The sequence below is a fragment of the Protopterus annectens genome, chromosome 11.part0, assembly GCF_019279795.1.
Source record: "Protopterus annectens isolate FY-2018-M chromosome 11.part0, PAN1.0, whole genome shotgun sequence".
NCBI lineage: Eukaryota > Metazoa > Chordata > Ceratodontiformes > Protopteridae > Protopterus > Protopterus annectens.
The window spans coordinates 1355680952-1355704760 of NC_056745.1; the positions used below are offsets into that span (position 1 = coordinate 1355680952).

At 40.5% G+C, this 23809-nt stretch overlaps 1 protein-coding gene across 1 annotated transcript in view; it reads left to right on the forward strand.

The window, feature by feature from the left end:
* MKLN1 (muskelin 1) overlaps positions 1 to 23809 on the forward strand; it is a 1607387-nt gene that overhangs the window by 932120 nt on the left and 651458 nt on the right. Inside the window, exon 10 of the mRNA XM_044087317.1 lies at positions 19000 to 19221. Coding sequence (XP_043943252.1) covers positions 19000 to 19221 — 222 coding nt within the window. The remainder of the gene's footprint in view (positions 1 to 18999; positions 19222 to 23809) is intronic.

Genomic DNA, 23809 nt, shown 5'->3' on the forward strand with positions numbered 1-23809 from the left:
TGATTAAACATTACTGTTGCATAGATAATTTGATTTTTTTTTATGTAATGGGGTTTGAGAAAAAGCTACTTCATCAGTTTGTGAATTAAATGGGAGTAACTTAAATTTACGGTTTGTAGGCAGTTTATGTGATAGTCTAATTATCTAAACGTAACTTTTATTTGTGGCCAAGGATGGTAAGATACATACCGAGTTATTTTGCAAGACTTCAGGTGTGTTGGATTATGTACAGTGGATATAAAAAGTGAACACACCCCTGTTAAAATGCCAGGTTTTTGTGATGTAAAAAAATGAGACCACAATAAATAATTTCAAAACTTTTCCCACCTTTAATGTGACCTATAACCTGTACAATTCAGTTGAAAAACAAATATGTGGAAAAATATAAAAAATACAAAATGTACAATAAGCTGGTTGCATAAGTGTGCACACCCTTAAACTAATATTTTGAAAGTACCTTTTGATTTAATTACAGCATTCAGTCTTCTTGGGTAGCAGTCTATCAGAATGGCACATCTTGACTTGCCAATATTTGCCCACTCTTCCTTGCAAAGCATTCCAAATCTGTCAGATTACGAAGGCATCACTTGTGCATAGCCCCCTTCAGGTCACCCCACAGATTTTTATTGGATTTACGTCTGGGCTCCGGCTGAGCCATTCCAAAACTTAATTTTTTTCTGGTGAAGCCATTCTTTTGTTGATTTGGATGTATACTTTGGGTCATTGTCATGCTGAAAGGTGAAATTCCTCTTCATCTTCAGCATTCTAGCAGACGCCTGAAGGTTTTGGGCCAATAATGACTGGTATTTGGAACTGTTCATAATTCTCTCCACCTTGACTAAAGCCCCATAACACATTTTCCCACATGCTTTTGGGAGACTTGATGTATTGTTTTGCAAATTTTAGCTGGGTCTGGCTGTTTTTCTGTGTAAAAAAAGGCTTTTGTCTTGCAACCCTACCCCATAGTCCAGACATATGGAGAATATGGGAGATTGTTGTCACGTGTAGTACACAACCAGTACTTGCCAGAAATTCCTGCAGCTCATTCATTATTGCTGTAGGTCTCTTGGCAGCCTCCCTGACTAGATGTTTTTCATCAATTTTGGAGGGACGTCTAGTTCTTTGCAATGTCACTGTTGTCCCATTTTTTCTCCACTGTTTGATGACTGTCTTCACTGTGTTCCATGGTATATCCAATGCTGTGGAAATTTTTTTGTACCCTTCTCCTGACTGATACCTTTCAACAATGAGATTGCTTTGATGCTTTGTAAGCTCTCTGCGAACCATGGCTTTTGCTGTAGCAGGCAACTGAGTAAATGTCAGGAAAATTTTACTATGACAGCTAAACTTCATTTGGTGTTAATCAGAGTTAATTGATTGCAGGTGTGTACCCAAGAACACTGAATGTTGTAATTAAATAAAAAGGTACTTCAACAAAGTATTAGTTTAAGGGCATGCTCACTTATGCAACCAGCTTATTGTACTTTTTTTTATTTTTTTCCCCTAATAGATTTGTTTGTTTTTCAATTGAATTGTACAGGTTATAGGTCACAGTAAAGGTGGGAAAAGTTTTAAAATGATTTATTGTGGCCTCATTTTTCTATATCATAAACACCTGGCATTTTAACAGGGGTGTGTACACTTTTTATAGCCACTGTACATGCCAATAGTTTTTATCCTGCCAGTCTTATGGATTCTTTACCTTATGGTAAAATGTTGACAGTAAGAAGGACTTGTAGTCGCAGACAAGATTTTTTAGTGGAGGCTCAAAATGTAATGGATGTATTTGCAAAGGGCAAACGTAAGAAAACTAGTATGCAAATGGCTTACAGTAAAGTTGCTAGACTGGAGGAGGCATTAGGTAATAATTATACTGTTGAATTAGGCAAGAATAAGCAATATTTAAGAGATAAGAAACAGAATTCAGGTAAAACATATACATTTTGTGATAGAATTTAATGTGTTTTCCCATGAGAAACGAAGTTTGGTTAAAAGGACATGGCCTTTAATAGCCAAAGATAACACAGTGTCAGAATACGTATAAAGTGTTCCTAAAATTTCTTGTAAATGGAGTAATTTGTCAGATAAATTAATAAGTAATTTTTTCAGATATTCAAATAAGCTACATTCAGGAGTAGTTTTATCCATAAGGAGTACCTACCCCTGTGGAAATCGTTGAGCTTGTTTCAATGTTAGTCAACTTTTCTAAGATTAATGGTGTGGTATTTGCACCTATAGATTCTTTTACTTATAATTGTAGTCAGGCAGTGTATGCCTTGACTTGCCCTTGCAGTTTGGTCTATATTGGTGAAACCAAAAGAAAATTTAATGATAGAATAATGGAACACCTCAGGGGCATACATGTCAGTAAAATGGATACAGCAATGTGAGAGCGTTTTATGAAGAAACATAAAAATCCTGATGTATTGTTAGCTACAGTTTTATTACAAGTTAGTATCGGACTCTGGTACCTAGGGGGTTAGAAAGCAATTAATTGGAAGTTAGTTGATTTAATTATTTTATAGTTTTATAGTGTGCTGTATTAATTGATGTTTGGTATTGTACAAAACTTGTGGTTTTGCACCTCTTCCTTTGAAAGTGCTAAAATAATTCTGTGTTGAAGTAAAGAAGAGTACTGCTTTGTCATAGTTTTTTTAAATCTTTTTATTGTTTTTGTAGTATTTGATAGAGTAAGCTGGGATTGTATGCATTTGCATTCCCTGATAGAGTAATGTTAATTAGGAAGATGTATGCAGGGTCAGGTGCAAGAATTAATGTGGGAGAGTTTATTTCTGATAAGTTGTGTTTGAACAGAGGAGCCAGACAGGAATGTCTTCTTTTCCCTTGATGTGCTTTAGTTTAGAGCCATTGGCAATGAACATAAGGGACTCAGAAATTCAAGAATATAATTGGAATGGTAATCAAGAAAAGTTGGTATTATTTGCAGATATGATTTTGTACTTGGAAAATCCAGAAAAGAATATTTTGGTCTTTTTCAGGATATAAAATTAAAAGCTATAGTGGTAAATTATGTACCCATTTGTGAATTGCTTCTGTAATACTCATATTTATGGGTAAACAGTAAGGTAAAGTATTTATTTGTATGGATTAAAAGGATTCGGTTATGGCAGCTAAGGAGATGTGAGAAGACTAAAAAGCTAATACAAAACTGAAAAATTGGTAGCTCTTGTAAGATACAAGCAGTGAAATTGTTTTAGCCCCTTTAGTTTTATATACAGATCAGACATACTTTTATCAACCAGATAAGAAGTTGTGGATAACTGATGAAGAATTAAAAGAATATATTTGGGAGGGAATAGGACAAGGGTTAAGAGGAATAAGTTGATCCTCTCCATACAGCAGGATGGTTTAGAATTACCCGATTTATATAGACATTTTAGAGCTACACACCAAGGCAGATATATATAACATAAGCAGAAGGTTATAAATCAAAGTGGAAAGGGATGATGATGAAGCAAGCTGGGTTAGGTTCAGGGAATAAAGGAGAGAGTAGGATTTTTGATGCAGATCCTTAAGGAGAATAATAACACAGAATGTTATATTCATAAAGTTGCAGAATGTATTCAAGAACTAAGTCAACATGGGACCGGAGAAAGGAGATTTTGTCAATAGGGATTACCAGAAGTGAGGTTACAGAAAACGGGCAAGTGGGGCTGGAATTTACTGGAGAAAACTAGCAAAGGAACCAAGGTATTGGGAGCTAGATAACGAGAGAGGGAAAAGTAATAGATTGGGAAGAAGCCAAGCGAAAGTTTGGATTTCAGGTTAGAGACTTCCTTCCTTACCAGGAATTGGTATCGGAGTATATGCAAATAGAAAGGGATAGGGAAGTCTTAACTCTACCAGAGCTGTACTTTCACTTTTTAGTCAACTCTAGAACAGAAGCAGCTGTTTAAAAAAGGGTACTCAGTAGAGTATATAAACATTGCATGATAACTATAAGCCTCAGAAAAGGTTAGAAAAGATTGGGAATAAATATTGGAAAAGCAATTTAGAAAGGAACTGTAGAAGGGCATATGTTTGGCTCCCAAGTATGCAGCAAAATCCAGAAGGTTTAGGATTTTTCTTGGAAGTGTTTGCGTATACCCCAAACAGACTTCAAAAATAATTTTTCCTTAGGTAGATAGCAAATGCTGAAAGCGTGATTAGAAAGAGAAAGAGAGGTAACTGGAAACATGTTTTTGTGAGTGGAATTACTTGGAAGATTTAAAAACTTGCCTACGGAGTACCATGTCAGACATTTTAGTTTGAGCAGATGGCTGTAACTAACAAAATGATTATTTTGAGTTGGGGCATATGATCTGAATTACCTATACTTAGCAAGGCCATATTAAGTTTAATGCTATTGGCTTCCAAAAAAAAGCAGTTACTAGAAAATGGAAATAAAAATCTAAACCAGCTATAACTGAAGTATTGAATATGTGGAGGTAAAGGAACTGGAAATGGGAACTTTAGAAAAGGAATGAGTACATTAAATAGAAGCAAGTATAATTTGGGGGAACACTACATGGAGAGTAATGCTGAGGAGGAGGAGGTGAGGTTTATTTTATTTATTTTTGACATTTGATTACCAGGAAAGATTGATTGGGCATAAATTCCATTTTCATTGGGAGCCCGGGGAGAAAATCTTCATAGCAAATAGCAAATTGTACACAAATGATCTTGGAAACAAACAAGTTGAAAAGATGATTACAATAAATTATACAAATGAGATCAATAAAAGAAAAAAGCTTGATTTAATCAGAGATGAGCAAAAACTTATATTATCTAAGTATATTTGAATATTATGGAGAAATGAGAGGTAATAAGGTACAGGAGGTGCAGAACAGATAACCTGACAGTAAGAAGAATATTATAGGCTAAGAAAGGTCAAAGGGCGGTGAAGAAGAGGGTAAAAGATGTTTTAGGGATGATATAGAAGGAAATGAGAGTAGGCGCTAAGAACAGTAAGAGAGAGAGTGGGTTTGTAGTAGATTGCAAAGAGGAAAGAGTATGAAAGAAGAAAAAGGAGGTGAGAGACTGTAAGAGAAGGAACATAGGAAGGGTAAAATAAGATTTTGTTTAACCCGGAGAGAGGCAAGTACAGAGCCTAGATCTTTTAGGGTGTGCTTAAAACTGGGACTTTCAGGAGTTGATCTAATGTCCATAGGAATCATCTTTTACGCTTTGGCTACTGTGCAGGAATATAAACTATATACTATTTTTCTTAGATTTATGGTTTTAAGAAGCTGTTTCTCAGATGAGTGAGGGAGACGGGAAGTTGTTATAACAATTCTTGTTTTGTGATGACTGATATTTGAATAATGGTAAGAACTGGTGAGTCATACAGTAGGGAAGGTAAACGGTACATTTTTGCCAGTATGAGACTGATGGAGTTAATTTTTTTTTTTTGATCTGTAAAACACCAAGTTTTTGATTTTTTTTTTTTGTACAGTTTTGTATATGAAGATCAAATTTCAGTTGATCCTCAATTGTAACACCTAGTAACTTAGTATGAGATGAGACTTCTATATCTTTGTGAGTGAGAGAAGTTATTTTGAAGCTGTTTGAGAGGTGTTCAAATTTGGTGAGAAACAGTGAATAGCTTGGCTTTATTGGGATTTAGGAAGAGTTTTTCACAGAGCCAGAGTTCAGTGGAGTTGAAGGCATTTTGAGTAATGGATTGTAAATGGGGAAGAGTGTTTGATGAGCAGATGAAGGGTGAAGGTGGAGTTATTGGCATATTGGATGAAGGAAGTCTGTTGAGAGGATTATGTAAAGTTGTTAATAAAGATGTTAAAGAGAAGCAGTCCAAGGATAGATCCTTGAGTCATGCAGGTATTTACTGAGAGAAAAGAGGTGTAGGTAGAGAAAGAACAATGCCTATGAGAAAGGTAGCTAGCCAACCAGCTGAGTGTTCTATTAGGCCAAGTGCAAAAGTTTTAAAGAGAGTACTTTGGACTGCAAGACTATGTCAGAAGCTTTGGAAAGATCTAAAAACAAGGAAGAGACCAATTATTATCTATAGGTTTGATGATGTGATATAAGACTGTAACCAGAGCAGTTGTGCTATGATATTCATGAAAACTGTGTTGGGTAGAGGTTAGTAGATTTTCTTGAAGAAAGTATCTACTTATGTATGCACTTTACTAGAATTTTAGAGACGAAGATAAAATAGCAATAGGCCTGATGTTTATTTCAGAGAAGTTATCACCTTTGTGATGAGATATGGTGTAGAATTGTTTTTTTTTTTCAGATAATTGGAACATGCGATTATTGTATGGCTCTGCTGATCAAGATGGAGACTGAATAAGCAATTCTTGTAAGTAGGTTGTCAGTAGAGGGTGAGCAGGGTTTCACCTCACTGAGTTGGTATTTTGTATGTGAGGTAGAGACAGTTTTTAAAGAGAAAATAGGTTTGTTGGAAGTGGGAACTTCACCAGGACCATTATGTGTTTGTATGGGATTTTTAGGGTGGTAATAGAGCCTAAAATGAGAGTTAAATTTATTAGCAGTTTCTATGGGAGACCAGGTGCCTGGGGGCAGTAGGAGTCCCCAGGGTGTAAGAATTTAATAGAGAACCAAACTTTTTCTTTCTCTTTTTTAATGGTTTATTTGTGGATATTAGTAATGACATTTTTTTCATCAGCAGTGACTTGTTTTAGCAAGGTTATGGAGATGCTTATTAAGTTTGAAGGTGGACAGTAGATTTGATTTTTCGCCAGTTTTGCCAAGCTTTGTTTCTGTTTTGCATTAGTGTACAACTAGTGTGGGATAGCCAAATAGTTTGAATGGATTTAACACATTTTCTTCTGATGGGTGAAGGCTATTTAAGGTATTGAGAAGTAGTGAATTGAAGTGCGGCATCACCTAGAGATAAGGTGTAAAAACTGGGCCAGTTATGGAATTGAAGAACATTGCTGAAAACATCAGGTTTAAAGTTGGCAAGGTTACAGCATTCCTAAATAAGCTGATGTTTGGAATTGTGGTTTATTCATCTCTGGAAATAGGATAGTGTTCACTGAACGAGTCTGGGAGGGTTCTGAAAGAGGTGTATTGTTTAGGATTTGAAAGTAGGATCCAATCTAGACTGGAGACAGGTTTTGAGGTTTTGTTGGGGCAAGTAAGTGAGATCATAAGTTGTGTAAATCCGTATAGGTTGATGCTATTTGAGGGATAGTCTGCTAAAAGGTGCTGCCAGTCAGTGTTCACATCACTAATGATGTAGTTTAGTAGGATATGGAATTTTATGGCTACACCATCAGCTTTTCTTCTTAATTTATCAGAGAACATATTATAGCCTTGTGGAATCATTTCTGAGTCCTTGATGTGTGGCTTAAACCAGGTTTCAGTGAGGATGATATCAAGAGAGTCATCACCACACAGGAAAATGTGAGATTGGGAGTGGAATTCTGTTACTTTAACAATACTGTGGATGTTGACAGAGGAGATTTTTATATTTCTTAGGGGATACAGCTGTAGGATAGGTAAGAGGGGATGGCAGAAATGAGGGGTATGGGCTGAGATTATGGTGTACATCACCACATAGGAAAATAATTTGTTATTGTAAGTAAAGGAAATGGCAGGTTAATATTGGGCTTATGTTTTTAAGCTTGAACGAGTATGTGATGAAGTAAACAGGTTTGTATTTATAAAAGTGATAGGGTGATAAGTTGGAAGCAGTTTTGTCTGAGTACGGTTGGTTGATAATGTTTGTAGAATAGGCAAGAGTAGGGAATTTTAGAGTTGGTGAGAGATTTTATATAACGTGAGGTGTGACAGCAAAAGGAGTAGAAGGATACTTGGATATATGAGCAAAATGTTTACTGGTGGTAATGAAAATTATTAATAGTTACTTCTAGAAGATGAAAAGTAGGTGATAAATTGAGGATAGTGGAGATATAAATTTAAGTAAATAACAGGAAGTGAAGATTTCAGGATAAGAAAGTATAGGAATTGATGTAGAAGGAAAAAGGATGACTAAAGAATTGGAGTGGGTATACAGGCAAGAAGGTGATGGTCTTTTTAGGACCAGGAGGGTCTTGTATAAGCATTAATGGAGAGGTGGTGGGTGGAATTTGGGGGTAGGGGAGCAGAGTGAGCCCAAATGGAGAAGGGTAGACCTGAGCCAGGTGTGTTTCTGAGTATCAGAATCAATCAGTTTCATCAACCAACTGTTGGGTAAGTGTTAGTGAAGCTACAGAGAGAAATTAACACAGCACTGGGCATCTACAAATGCCTTGAGTACAGTGTTTGTCAAAGTTCAGTATGGGAAGGAAAACAAGCTGGATGTATGATTGATAGAAGATAGGATAGATTTTTAATCAGCAGCTTGGGTTTCAGTATTCATCAGCCTGCACTGAAAGGAACAGCAGCAGTAGGCTTAAATGCTTTCTTTTTCAGTGGAAAACTGCTCATGGGTATGAAAGCCATATGTAGCAAGATATAATGGTGTTGTCAAACCTCAAGTACATTAACACATGAAGTACCCTTTTCCTTTAGCAGTAGCGCTGGCTTTAAGCTCAGTGGTCCATATGGTTTAAACAGCTTAGATAGTTGCACCCAAAGGTGGCAGTCTTTATGTTGTCTGCACTGAAAAATTTTTTTTTGCGTGTTGCAGATCCTCCAAGCAGACGATAATTTTATGCCAAATGACGCAGAATGACAAGGAAACCAGTGACTTTTGGTAGTGTGTGGAAGGACAATCTTGCTAGCCTATTAAAGAAATAAAGTTTTTGAGGTAAACAAAAATGTTTGCAGATTTTTGAGTAAATAAATTAGTGGCCGTGTTTTTAGGCTCTTTTTTTTCTCTTTATCATATATGTATATATATGATTCCCCTTTCATCATCATCTTCTTTTGGCTGTTCCCGTTAGGGGTCGCCACAGCGGATCATCTGTTTCCATTTCTTCCTGTCCTCTGCATCTTGCTCTGTTACACCAACCACCTGCATGTCCTCTCTCACCACATCCATAAACCTTATCTTAGGCCTTCCTCTTTTCCTGTTACCTGGTATCTTCATCCTTAGCATCTTTTTCCTAATATACTCAGCATCCCTCCTCAGCACATGTCCAAACCAACGTAATCTTGCCTCTCTGGCTTTGTCTCCAAACATTCCAACCTGGACTTAACCCTCTAATATACTTATTCCTGATCCTATCCACCCTCGTCACACCCAGTGCAAATCTTAACATCTTTAACTCTGCCACATCCAGCTCTAACTCCTGCCTTTTTGTCAGTGCCACTGTCTCCAACCCATATAACATAGCTGGTCTCACTACCCTCTTGTAGACCTTCCCTTTCGCTCTTACTGGTAATCGCCTGTCACAAATTACTCCTGACACTCTTCTCCACCCACTCCATCCTGCCTGTACTCTCTTCTTCACCTCTCTTCCACACTCACTATTACTCTGAACTATTGATCCCAAGTATTTAAATTCATCCACCTTCGCCACCTCTACTCCTTGCATCCTCACCATTCCTCTATCCTCCCTCTCATTCACACACATATATTCTGTCTTAGTCCTGCTGACCTTCATTCCTCTTCTCTCTAGAGCATATCTCTATCTCTCCAGGGTCTCCTCCACCTGTTCCCTACTCCCAGTACAGATCACCATGTCATCTGCAAACATCATAGTCCACGGGGACTCCTGTCTGATCTCGTCTGTCAACCTGTCAAATATAAATATATATATATATATATATATATATATATATATATATATATATAAAATTGTGTGTGTTTATTAGATTAGAGCCCTTTTCTTTCACAGGGCACAGAGTTTTTCTCTATATATTACAAGAGTATGTTGTATTAGGTTTGTAGCCCTTTTTTTTACAGGGCACATAGTTATCTTTAATAATGATATTGTAGTGCAAGTTAGTGGCCGTGTTTTAAGGCTTTTTTCTGGAATATCAGTGGTATTGTACTGCATGTGTGTGTGTTAGTGTGATATTGCAGCCCTTCTTTTCATACAGGGCAGAAAAATATTTCCATTGTGTGCTTAATTCTTAAAGCCTACTTTTTCACAAGGCTTTATGAGATTTTTTTTGTTTGAATCTTTCTGATTACTGGGTTTGCCATTGTTGGTTTGTTGAAAATGTCTCAGCAGGAAAAGGAGAAAGCCAAGTCTGGCTTGAAAAAAATGCCTTGGATATGGGCAAAAGATGTCCATAACTGATGGACAATACTGAATGTGTCTACTGCTTGGGTGAGGTACACTTGCAAGAAAGATGTTCTATATGCTACTCCTTCAGCTCAAGAGTGTTACATGAAAGGAAGAGAAAATTAATAGGTAAAGGTCTGCTTAAATCCTCCTTTCAAAAGTCATTGGATAAGTCAGACAAGCACTCTAAAAAGACGGAACTGACTAAATGTCCGTCTACATCGAAATCAGCTTCTAGTAAAACTACAACATTGGTTCCACAGCCTTCGGAACTGACTGTTATGATTAGGAGCCCGTTCTCCTACCTTAAAGTTATATTGCAATCGGTGGCCTCATCACATTTTTCATGGGCCTCAAGTAGGCTGTCTGATTTGGATGTTGACCGCGTGGTGAAGAAACTTCTACAGATACCAGCGCTGACAAACATTTTATCGGCACCGACCCAGGGGGCTTCGGAGCTGACCTTAGCTCTTCCTACACTTTCTGTTACTCCTCCGATTTACATGGAAGATTTGGAGTGTGGAACTGATGATTGTGGACCCCTCGGGTCCAACACCTTCTGTAGGTTTTTTGGCCCAAACTGCCCTGATACTTCGTTGCTTGTGGCCAACACTCACCAGTTGGGTCCGGGGAGGATAAGTAAGACCGACTTGTCTGTTCTGAATTTACTTCTCAGAGCTTCGGCTCGAGTGACTTCGGCCCTGACCTCTGGCCTAGAGCCCACTGTACCGGTGCAGACGATTTCCATTGGATCTTCGGAGCTGAGGGATTCCTCTCATCGGGACCAAGGGGCCTTCGAGGCTGTGAGGAGGGTTTTGTCCTCCCCGACAACCACTCCATCAGATCAAGCACCTCCCTCCCTGAAAGCACCGATGTCTGCCTCTTCATCATATGCTCCTGTGAAGCGTAGAGATCCTGAGCCTCAGGAAGCTCCATTGGGTGAGCCCATGGTCTTCCGAGATTTGTCCAGAAGTCCCCACTGAAGAAGTGCCTAGGAAGAGACTCTGCAAGAGGAAGCATCTGGACTCCCCTCAGGAGTCAGTCACTTCGGATACTGACTTGGATGAGTCAGAAGGGTCCCCACAGTCCCCCTCAGAAGATATCTCCTTTTCATATATCTTAGAAATTCTTAAACAGAGGGGTGGCTGGAAATCCCTTAATCCTTCTGATGACGAGTCAGTTCTCCTGAAGGTTTTTGGGTCTCAACACCTCTTGGGTGTCTCCACCCTTTGATGAGTTGCTTGAATTACTCACTCGAAGGCCGTGGGAGTCCCCAGACATCATGGAGCCTGTCCCCAGGAGGCCTTACAAATTTATAACTAGCTCTCAAGACAGACTTTATCTTACTAAAGGAATAGCTGTTGATGCTGTGGTGGTGGCAGCAACCACCAAGAAGGAATTATCAGAGACTTCATCTGTTCATCCTCCTAATAGAGAGTGTAGGATTATGGACAGATATGGGAAACATATGTTTAGTTCAGCGGCCTTCATCCTTCGATCGCTGAAATACTTCACACATTTTACTAGGTTACAAAGGGATCTCCTGAATGAGCTAGGAGACACCCTACAGGGTTCAGTAACTGTGGGAGTTTCGGACAAGGAAACTTCCCAGCTCTCCATTCTTAATTCGATGGTGAACTCTTCCATGTGTCTGTTGTCATATGCAGCTGATGGTACAAGCAGGGCAGCGGGTACAGGAATTGCTCTCTGGAGACATTCCTGGGTGCGCTTATGTTCCTTTGCAGAACCCTTTAAGTCTTCCTTCATTAACATCCCCTTTGACAGTTCATCCCTTTTCAGACCTAAGGTAAAGGAAACTCTTACAAGGAGTGAAAAAGATGGAAAGACCTTGTCTGCTGTCGGAGTACATTTTTCTACCCCAAATAGACCTTGCCCAAAGGGAGGGAGGTGGAAAGATATGGTTCCGTAAATCTCAAGGATCTTTCCAGAACACTCTTGGTGAAACCCCCCCCTCTAGAGGCAGAGTAGGGGGTAATAATGGAAGGCGCCACCCACGTGGCAGAGGAGGGGGTCCGCAGAACCAGGGTGATAGAGACCAGTTCTTTGGCAAGCTCTATCAGCGCTTCTGAGAGAAGGCCTGACTGTTCATCTCTGGAGGCAGGCTGGGGACACTTATCTTTGTACCTGAATGCCTGGCTAAAAATAACAAAAGACAGCTGAGTACAAAGCATAATATCCAGAGGATACTCAATTCCCTTTGCCACTCCACCCCCCCCCCCCAAATAATGAAAATCCCAGACGTTCCACCCAGCCAGTCCCAGAAGACAAGAGAAGATCCAGAAATTACTCAAGGTTCTTTTTAGTTCCAAAGAAAACAGGGGACTGAAGACCTATTCTGGACCTAAGCAGACTAAACAAGTCAGTAAAAAAGACGAAGTTCCAGATAGTCACGCTTCAGTCAATACTTCCCTTTCTGGGGAAAGACAATTGAATGTGCTCTATAGATCTTCAGGATGCATACTACAACATACAGATGGGCAGACCATCCAGGGATCATCTACGCTTCCAACTGGGAGCCAGCCATTATCAATTTCGCACACTGCCCTTTGGTCTCACTACAGTCCCCAGAGTCTTCACCAAATGTATGGCAGTAGTCACTGCTCACCTGAGATGGTTGGGATTCCAGGTGTTTCCGTATCTAGATGACTGGCTCCTTACTGCCACCACCAAGCATCAACTTATTCATGCAAGAGACACAACCTTAGATCTCTGCAGTTAATTGGGGATTACCATCAACTCAGAAAAATCTGCCTTATCGCCTTCGCAACAGACTGTCTTCATAGGAGCAGAAGTAAACACAGTTTCAATGACACAGTCTGCCTCCAGAAAGAATTTCTCTCTTACAAAAACAAGTATTAGACCTGCATTCAAGGAACAAATGCCCCAGTCTCAATGGTACTCAAATTGCTAGGGTCGATAGTGGCAGCAATCATTTCCATTCCCCTCGCTCGAATGAACATGCAAATTCTACAATGGCTCCTATTCTCTCAATGGTCCTTTCAGGAACTTCCAGTGTCACACCAAATTATCATAATGAATACGTGCAAGAAGGACCTTCAATGGTGGCTGATGTCTCAACATGTGTCTCGGGGATGTCCATTCGTTCTACCCAATCCCATAGCCACGGTGACCACGGATGCTTCCTTGATTGGGTGGGGAGGGCATTATCAGGGAAGAACAGCCCAAGGCATGTGGAAGAAACATAAGGCTCATCTGCATGTAAATGTCCTGGAGATGAGAGCGATACTTCTAGCGTTGCAGTTCTTTTAAGACTCTCTACCTCTGGGAACAATTGCAATTCAGATAGACAACATGTCAGTGGTCTGGTACATCAGCAAACAAGGAGGAACCAAATCTTGCCCTCTGTGTCAAGAGGCCATGAGAGTATGGCAGTGGGCAATCTCCTCCCAGCGCTTTCTGATAGCAACGCACATCCCGGAGAAATCCACTGTCATAGCAGACAAGCTGAGCAGGACAATCTTACTGCCTTGCGAGTGGTCCCTAAAGCAACAAGTAGCGGAAGGGATATTCCACAGGTGGGGCCAGCCTTGCGATCTTTTTGCAACCCCAACAAACACGAACTGCAGCAGCTACTTTGCCCTAATTCTCCTGCCAGGGGAAGCCCCAAGGGATGCACTGCTGCACAGTTGGCCCCTGGGTCTCCTTTATGCATTCCTCCCTTCCCTCTGATTCCCAAGGTATTACAGAAAGCAAAACTTCTGGGAAGGACTATGATCCTAATAGCCTCTTACTGGCCTCAGCAAATTTGGTTTCCCTTCCTCCAGCCTCATCTCTTGGAAGAACCCTGGATCCTGGACCCAGTTCCGGATCTGTTGACCCATTCATCAGGGGCACTTCATCCTTCTCTTCATTCCTTCAAACTGACAGCATGGCTGCTCCAATTCCCATAATAGCCAGAATTTACAACCTCTCAGCTGAGGCCCAACATATATTATAACATCTTCTCATAAATCATCCACCAGAAAGTTATATCTTGGCAAATGAAAGAGATTTTCCTTATGGGCCTCTCAGAATGATGTTGATCCTAATCTAGCTCGCTCCCATCTGTATTGGAATTTCTAACTAAACTTTTCAATGAAGGAGCTGCTGCAGCTGCCATTAGAGTTCAATTGGCAGCAATCACAAACTTTCATCTTGGCTTCCAAGGCTCCAATGTCATGTCGCATCAACTTGCTAAAGCCTTTCTTAAAAGTGCAATTCATTTGAGGCCACCAATCAGAGTTCCAGTCATGCCATGGAATCTAAATTTTGTTCTCTCCAGAATCATATTACCTCCTTTCGAACCAGCCTTTTCCTGTCCTTTGAAATTCCTTTCATGGAAGACTATTTTTCTTGTAGCCATTACTTCCGCTTGGAGGATTTCTGAGCTACAAGCCTTGACCATCAAACCTCCTTTTCTGATTTTCCATAATGACAGAGTGTTGCTCAGAACTAATCCATCCTTTTTAACAAAAGTTGGTTCCAACTCAAATCTTAACCAGTCTATTGAGTTGCCAGTCTTCTTTCCTCAGTACACAAATAGGATGGAACACATGCTGCGCAAACTGGATCAGCTCTTTGTTTCCTTTTCAGAGTCAAAGAAGGGTACTCCAGTGACAAAAGTAACCTTGTCAAGATGGCTATCAGACTGCATTTCCTTCATTTATAATTCAGAAAATTCTCCCTTGCAACAAAAAATTAAGGCCCACTCTACTAGAGCTGTTTCAACCTCATTAGCTTTTTCTGCAAGGTTACCATTAGATTCTATATGTGCAGCAGCTACCTGGTCAAGACCTCATACCTTAATCACTCATTACAAAGTAGACAAGGCCTCCAGGGACAGGACCTTCTTTGGTTCCACAGTTCTGAGGAATATTCTCCCGTGAGCCACTCGAGAAAGATGGCGCTTGGGACACTACCCATCAGTAAGAATGAACGGCGAGGTAGAACAACTTCACATAAAGAAGTTATGTACTCACCATAACATTACATGTGAGTTGTTGATCTCGTCTTCATTCTTATGTCCCACCCTCCAATCCCCGTCTAGTCTACTTGAGGTCCATCTCCTTTCTTATACGGTGCTTTGTCTCTTATCCAACTCTCTGAGTGGCATATTTATACTACTAAGTAGTCAGACAGCAAACAAGATCTGAGGGAAGATCAGGGTGCATCATGGGATAGGGAGTTTGCCTCGAGCTGGATGAAGACCTTGAGCTTTTGCAGTTGGCCGAGTCTGAGCAGAGGATCGGCTCCGAACCCATCAGTAGGAATGAAGGTGAGATGAACAACTCTCATGGAACATTATGGTGAGTACATAACTTCTTTTTTGCTTTAATAGCTGGTTTCCTAGAAACAAGTTTAAGCTAAATACACTACAGTACAGTGTTAAACTTTTAAACATCCTACTGCTGTGCGTCAGGTTTAAGGGAAGGCATAAATTGATCAATTTATGTAATGTTGGAATGAGACGGCTATTACAGAAACATGTAATAATACATGGAAAATGTTGACATGGTTTGTTTTCTTTTCTATTAATATATGTGTCTCCATTTTAAATGAAAATTTAATAAGCGTGTTTAAAAAAATGAGCTCACTTGCACTTTATAAAAGGTACATTGTTTAAGTCCCTGTCTGAGTATAATGCCATGCTCTTGTAGTAATTAGAAGTAGGTTCTTGTGTTGAGTCTAAAGCTATAGGGAGGGTAGCTTATAGGGTTTCTCTTATGAAACTCAAGGCGCCAAGGACCGTAAGTTGTTTGTCTGAGTTCTACCTTTTCATGTTCTGTTTCTTGGGTGCTGAAAAATCTCAGCATATTTCCGGAGTCTGACTATCTGGAGAACAATTTTGTAAGATATTTTCACTGGGTTTCCTACTTTAGATTGTTCTAAAAATATAGCCTAGACAGTAACATTTGATATATGTGTACAGTGGATTTGTTTTGTGTTAACACACCTATATCTAGGCTTATAGATTTAAATCAAACAAGTAAATACACAAAGCCATTCAGTTGGAAGCCAAATTCCTTGTTGCAGAGGCATTAAAACTCGTAACTGTGGCCAAGATGGCAAGTGCTTGAATAGCAACTTAGACAAGACGAGGAATTGGCTTGGTGGGGATGAGAATGACAAGCCTGTGCTGGCTCCCCATCCAATTCCAGCAGGAGAGAATTGCCTTTTGTTGTACCACGTGAACCCATTCAAGGAGTGCTTGCAGTCCCCTGAAACATAGTGACTGTGTGGAGCTGTGCACCCATTCTGAGTCTAGCATAGCAAGCATTTTGCTGCACTTACTGGCCATCAAAAAATGCTATTGCCAAAGCTTAAAAAATGCCAGTATTTGCCAGAAAGATGCTGCTGCATTGTTATAACCCTCAAATTCCTATTTGGTCCATGGAATGCAAGGCCTGTTGTCCAGTATTCTCACCTCCCAGGAGTGATCCTGGTCCATGGGCAAAACTGATGTAATGGGACATAGGGAGGGGGGAGGTTGTAAAATATGTCCAAAGACCAGAGTGCCACTGGAGCCCAAAAATAAGATAAAAAAAATTGATGGCTTAAATCACTGTGCAGAATAAATGTGTACAGTAAGGATTTATTTAGGTGATGGGGTCTATTTTATTTTTAAAGTAAAATTTATGAAAATGGTCTTAATGGACCTTTTGTCTTGAGGCAAGGTAAAGAATTTCAGAACTCATATATTCAAAATGAGAAAGGACTGTGGCTGTAGCATTCTTGGCTTAGGCTTAAAATGGGAATGCCTGTTGAGCATAATTGCTAAATAACTAGTAGGAAACCAACATCTCCTTAATGAAAGAGAGACCCAGACAATGTAGGAAGACTTTGACTTTTGTTCACCACTGACCGTTAGTGCTGTTTGTCAGTCACAAGATGTGCATCAGCAGCAGCATTTTGTACCACTTTGAGATCCCAAGTCACCAGTGTCAAGCTCAAGGTAATGGTGTTACTGTAATCCAGCAGTAGTAAGACTAGTTTTTAAAGGTCATCATGTGAATTAGGTGTTTTGTCTGCATGACATTCATGAAGAGTGAAGGACATAAATGTAGCATGGAAAATCATAGGCTTGGTATTCTTTAGGTTATAGATTAATTTACCGTTGGTGACTAGACTGGTTTCCGAAGTGGTTATCCTATGGTACTGTGGGAAGAAGTGACCCAAATGATTATCATCTGCATAGGAGTGGTTACTCTGAAGCTTCTGTCTTAAAACAAGCATAAGCATATTTAACATGAGTAATAGAAGACCAGGAGTGGAACTTTGAGGGAACCTTCCACTCGATGATAGCTTAGGAGAGGGATGGCATCGGAGTCTTCTGGAGGTCAGGTATCTCAGACTGTGCAGAGTGAGGACCAGGAACAGGTGCCTACCACACAGTGAGTGTGTACTGTGTAGCAGGTATTGGACATGGGCAGAGGTACATAAGTTGAATGGGCCTACATTATGGGAATCCTGCACACTCAGGCTGCCATGGAGGAGAGACAGGACATTTTAAAACTTCATTGGCTACCAGGAGACAGCCTCCCACAGACAGCTGGCTGTCATCCATGGAGAATGAATGAGCTGGTCATGTTCTTGGATGACTGATAACTAGCAGGCAACAAGGAGAAAAAGACCTTCAGAGGCTGCAGTAACTTGTTGCATATTTATAAATCAGTATGTCTAATAAATTCAGCCCAAGTACTTCCCATTACCTTTGGCTGGGCTAAATCTTGTCCTGCGTCTCTTTCTATAACCAAGACAGGTTATTCCATTGCATGTAATCTAGTGCTGTGCAATTTTTTTGAACAACTCTTCAGATGTAAATCCTCCAAAACTGTGCAGATGAATTTTACTTGAATGAAACATAAAAATGTACATGAAAGCACTTCTCTTTTTATAATGAGCATCTTCTGGATTGACTGTCCCAAGTGGGTGGGGTCAGGTTATCAGTCTGAGACTAGTGCCAATGCTAGAGGAAGATTGTGTGACTGAAGGGAGTACGGCTATAGGAGGATGGAGGCATGTGATTGATATGTATAATTCCATAGGTGGATGTAGAGATAGTGATGATTTACGACTGATAATAAGAATGAGCAGGAGTTAGTAACCAGGCCTGTCAATGAAAGATGTGCATGGCGATTGAGAATTTGTGGGCTCAAGAACTTCTGACCATGGAGTGGAGGGAAGAGGGGTGGGCTTCTTGGATCTAGGGCTGTTGTGCTTTTCTGGGTCTGTTGGGGCTAGGTGTTCCTACTGTGCTTCTACAGTTGTATCCTTTTGTAGTGTAGTTAGGAAATGAAATTTATTATTTTTTTGACCAGTTTACATAGTGTAAAATTTGTCTTTAACAAAAAAAGTTAAGTTGCAAAAACACTTTTGGGTAGATGTTCGAGAACATGGCCAGAATGATGCTTCTAAAGATGAAGTGTTTGAAGTAGTAGTTTTCTGATACTGTAATCAGCTTTATTGTACACTTTCTTGCACACACACACACACACACACACACACACACACACACACACACACACACACACACACACACACACACACACACACACACACACACACACACTGCTTGGGGGCCAGTCCCACATTTAAGCCTTTTGGTGGAGGTGTGTTCCTTTCAAAGTACAAGTTGCAGATGGTGGTGTATAGTTATATGTTGTTGTTAATCAACAAAATGCAGGCAAATTTCAACATATTTTCTGGCTTTCATTGTTTTTAACTAATGCACACAAATACATATCTGACAGTGCAGAATGTTGTTGTGGGCCTCTGTGTAACTACTTTTTTATTTCTTTTTTCTTTTCCTCAGATGTGCATGGATTCTGAAAAACAAATGATCTACACTTTTGGTGGTAGAATATTGACTTGCAATGGTAATGTGGATGATAGCCGGGTCACAGAGCCACAGTTTAGTGGTTTGTATGCATTTGATTGCCAGTCTCGCACGTGGAAGCTTCTTCGTGAGGATTCCTGTAATGCTGGACCAGAAGATATTCAGTCCCGGATAGGGCATTGCATGTTGTTTCATGCTGTGAGTAAAGGTTTTGCTGCATTATTGACGGGCTGTACATGTTTAACAAACCAGTGTTTGAGTGCTTGATGATTGTTGCAGACATCATTAAAGGATAATATTTAGTCATCCTTGATTAAATCCTAATTAATAGTTTCACTACTTAATTTTGAATCAAGAGGTGCTAAAACCAAATGGAGCTGAAAAACTTTATGCAGCCAGTGCTAGGGTATACCTTGTGCATGCATAATGCAATTCAGTGTTTGTGTTGGCAGTAGCGTTGTCTCTCCCCCCCCCCCCCCACACTTTTTTTTTCAATGTGCAGCTGCAGGTATCCATATACTTTTATCATTGTGGGAACTACATTTAATTTTTGTTAAACAGAAAGATTTTTTGGATTATGCCATCTTTATTTGAGAATACTGTTGTAAGGAAGTCCTTTATACCAGTAGGACTGCTGATGTGGTTTATTGCCCAGGCTCAACAAAGCTAACTTAGTTGCCTTTGAGAAAAGTCTTCCAGTGATCATTTTTAATTCGGAGACTCCGTGTTTTGTCCCGAAATAGCAGGATAAAATGATCAAAAAAGTAGATTTACACATGCTATGTCCAAGATCTCTTTTATCTCCGAGTATTCCCTTTTCAACAGTTGGATATTTTTTTAGACAAAAACAGATTTAAGTATACATTTGGCGACAGGCTTATAGTCAAAAAGCACTGTTTCACTGTATACAGAAGGCCTTGAGGAGGGGCAGATAAACAGAAAAGGTTAAAGGTAAATATCCTTCATGGGAAGTTTCTGTAAAGCACCAGGAGACTAAAGGGAACCTAAGAGGGAATGCTCAAAGCATCTACAGCTAGCTCTGTAATGCAGTGTAGAATCCATACTAAATTGAAATTGCTTCAGATCAGTAGAAAATCCTTATAGGTTCATAGGTAGGTACTAGGCTATCTGCCCAAAGGCATTTATAAGCCTAGCCAGAATGTGTTGGCTTTCGCCTCCCCCTTAGATTAATTCCCTGTGCCTCTGTCCAGCAGAGTCACTGAAGTGATCCCCGGGGTAAACTTCCTGCTTCCCATCCACTCATCAAGTCTTGAACAGTGTTAATGAGGGGCTCTGCCTAATGTAGATTGGAATCTTGTTCCAAAGCATGGGAAGTCTCTGGGACAGGAATCTATCCCTCCAGCACATCCTATTTACTGTGTTGAGGTATAGATCCCTAGAGCGTGTGGCTCGAGGGGATGTGGTTTTCTTTAGGTGGAGCATTTCCATCAATTCTGGGTTGGACATGGCCTTGTATGCCAGGCAGAGATCACCTCTGAGTAGATGGTATGCAACCGAGTACAACTGGAGTTTCTTCAGTCGAGCTGCATAGAGCATCTGTTTGAGGCAAGTGATCCTCTTGGTGAAGTACTTCTGTGGTCTTTCCAGCTGTTGCAGGTGTCTTGTAAGGTACATCCCAAATGGGGCGTTGTACTTTATGATGGGTCTGATGAGTGATGCATAGATGGGCACAATGACCTCTTTTGATCTGGATGCAAACCTTTTTGTGATTAGGTGGGCCACATAGAAGGATTTTTTAACCACTTTGGCAATGTGATTATCAAAGGAGAAATTACTATCTACTTGGGTCCCCAAATCCCTTATTTCGTCTTCCATATTTAGGGGGCTACCACCTGCGTGGTAATTTATGGGTACTTTTGTTTTTTCCAAAGGGGATGACTATGCACTTTTTGGCATTTAGCTTGAGGCCATGGTTTTGATACCAGGTATCTGTCTCAGTGAGACACTTTTGGAGGATGTCTGTGTCAGTCGAAGAGTTAATTATAGCCCCTAGTTTGCAGTTGTCTGCGAACTTGGTCAGCCGTAGTCCTCCTGTGCTTCCCTGTACCTCTGAGAAGTATATGCCAAACAGGAGGGATCCTAGGACTGAGCCCTGGGGAGCGCCACTTGTAACCGGTTTAGAGTCAGACCTAGCTCCCACAACTCTTACCATGTGGGTTCTGTCCGTGAGCCAGTTGGCAACCCATCTCGTGACAGGGGTTTATGTTCAGGCTGGTGAGCTTGTCTATAATACCAGAATGGGGAATGGTGTCAAAGGCCTTTGCGAGGTCTAGGTAGGATGTGTGGACCTCCTTTCCCTCATTTATAGCCTTGGTAACTGTCTCAAAGAAGTCCACCAGGTTTAGGAGGAATGATCTGCCCTTAAAGCCGAACTGGGTAGGGTCCAGTGTTTGGAGGTTCCCAATGTCTCTGTTAATGAGATCCATGATGATGCGCTCAATAGGCTTGCAGACCAAGCTAGTCAGGCTTATAGGACGATAGTTCCCGGAGTCTGTTGTGGCTCCACCTTTGTGGAGCAGAGTAACCGTTGGTGTGCGCGCCACTCTGTGGGCATGTAGCCTGTGGAGAGGCTGAGTTTGAACAGTGTGTTTAGGTGAGGGGTTAGGAAACTGGCAAATGTTTTTGACCAAATTCTGCACACTCAGCTCCAAACTTTGAATCTTGCAGCATGGCTAATCAACTAACTTCACCAACTGCATCTCTCAGCAAACCTGTGATGGATGTCATTTTGGAGGCTAGAAGGCCTACTACTAGAACATTTTATGCTGACAAATAGAAAAGATTCTGTGCCTGGAACCAAGCACAAGGAATAAGCACAGCATTGCCCATTATTCCTCTGATTCTGCAATACTTAACTGAGATGCTTCACAAGGGCCTGTCTTTTTCTTCCATAAAAATCCATGCCTCTGCCATTTCAGTTCATTACAACACAGAGCCTCCCCTCTTTTCTCATCCTCTGCTAAAGCAGTACCTCAGAGGGGCCAAACATTTATGACCTCACAGGAGAGCACCAACTCCTGCATGGGACCTCAATTTTGTTTTGGAAAAACTCACTCTACCTCCTTTTGAGCCAGCTGCTACTGCGGACCTAAAATTTTTCTCTTGGAAAACAGCTTTTCTTTTACCAGTCACTTCAGCTAGAAGTATTTCAGAGCTACAGGTTCTCATGGCAGTGGAGCCTTTCATTATTTTTTACCCTGACAGGGTGGCTCTCGGGACCAATCCATCCTTTAATGCCTAAAGCGGTATGTAGTGTGGCCCATAATCAGACCATTCATCTGCCAACTTTCTTCCCAAATCCACAGAACAAGGGTGAGCAGATTCTGCATTCATTTGATGTACACAGACAACTAAGATTCTACTTAAACAGGACAAAATCTCTAAGAAAATCTGAACAATTACTGGTGGCATTTGCTGCAGGGGCAGAGGGAAGGGCTATTTCAAAGCAGACTATTTCCAAATGGATAAGCCATTATATTCGTTTTTGCTATATGCACCATGGTAAACCTGTCCCCAAGGGGATCAGATCCCATTCCACCAGAGCTGCATCTACTTCTGCAGCCTTTCTCAGAGGGGTTCCTACCAGAGACATTCTAGAAGCTGCTACCTGGAGCTCGGTTCATACATTCACCAAACATTACCATTTACCTCTCTTCTCTAAATCCAGAGCAGGCTTTGCCATGGCTGTCCTGCAGGGCCTTATAGCTGCTCCTAATGCTGTATAAATCCATCCTCCCAACCATAGCTTTGGGATTCTACCCAAATGTAATGACTGCAACATTGAAACACGAAGAACATAGTACAGTTGTGTACACTTACCATAAATGTAGATGTTCGAGTGTATTCACTGTTGCAGTCCTGGTTACCCACCCTCCAGCCCCCTGTTTTTCTCTTACTATACTTCTACTTTCTTTTACTATGCTTAAAAGCCTTTTTGGTGTATTTGCTTTTGTCGGGAGGCATATTTTTTGTGTTTTCAATTATATACATACATATGTATATATTTTGCTCCCCATTTGGGGGGGCACCTGACATCTGGGGGCAAGAAAAACTGATGTAATGGTGTCGGCTGCATGTTTTATACCTGTGAGGACCTGACGTCATGGAAGAAGGGACAGCAACCGACGCAGGACCCAAGACTTTGTTAATCAGGCCAACTGAGGGCAACCTGCCAGCAGATTACCCAAATGTAATGACTGCAACAGTGAATACACTCGAACATCTACATTTATGGTAAGTGTACACAACTGTACTTTTAATGATAGGCTGTGAAGTAGGAGGGAAGAATGGTGATGTAATAGAAACATAGCAGCCTGAAGTTAATGAAACTTTGCAATTATTTGAGGAAAAAGTGATGCAGAAATTGTAGTAAATCTAAGGTTTTGCCTGAAGAGTCAGTATAAGTGTGATTGTCTAGTGCATACCTATGAACCTGTATGGTTTGAAAGGGAAGATAGTAAAAGAAATGATTATAAGAGAATTGGTGGATTGGTTGTGAGAGAAGAAATGTTTGGAGCAACATAGTAACAAGGCATGAGCAATTGTAGATATCATTGAAGGACTGTAACAGAGGAAAAGGTATAAAGATGTGGAGGGCAGTATGTAAGAAAGCAAAAGTGATTACTAACGTAAATAGCTGGTGAAAGGAGAATATTTAGATGAAAGGTTTGGCAGGGGTATCCTGTGTCTTATACTGATGACTGGTAGTAATTGGAAGTAATACAGTGTGTGTAATGGAGCCAGCTCTGTGGCATATGGGGATAAA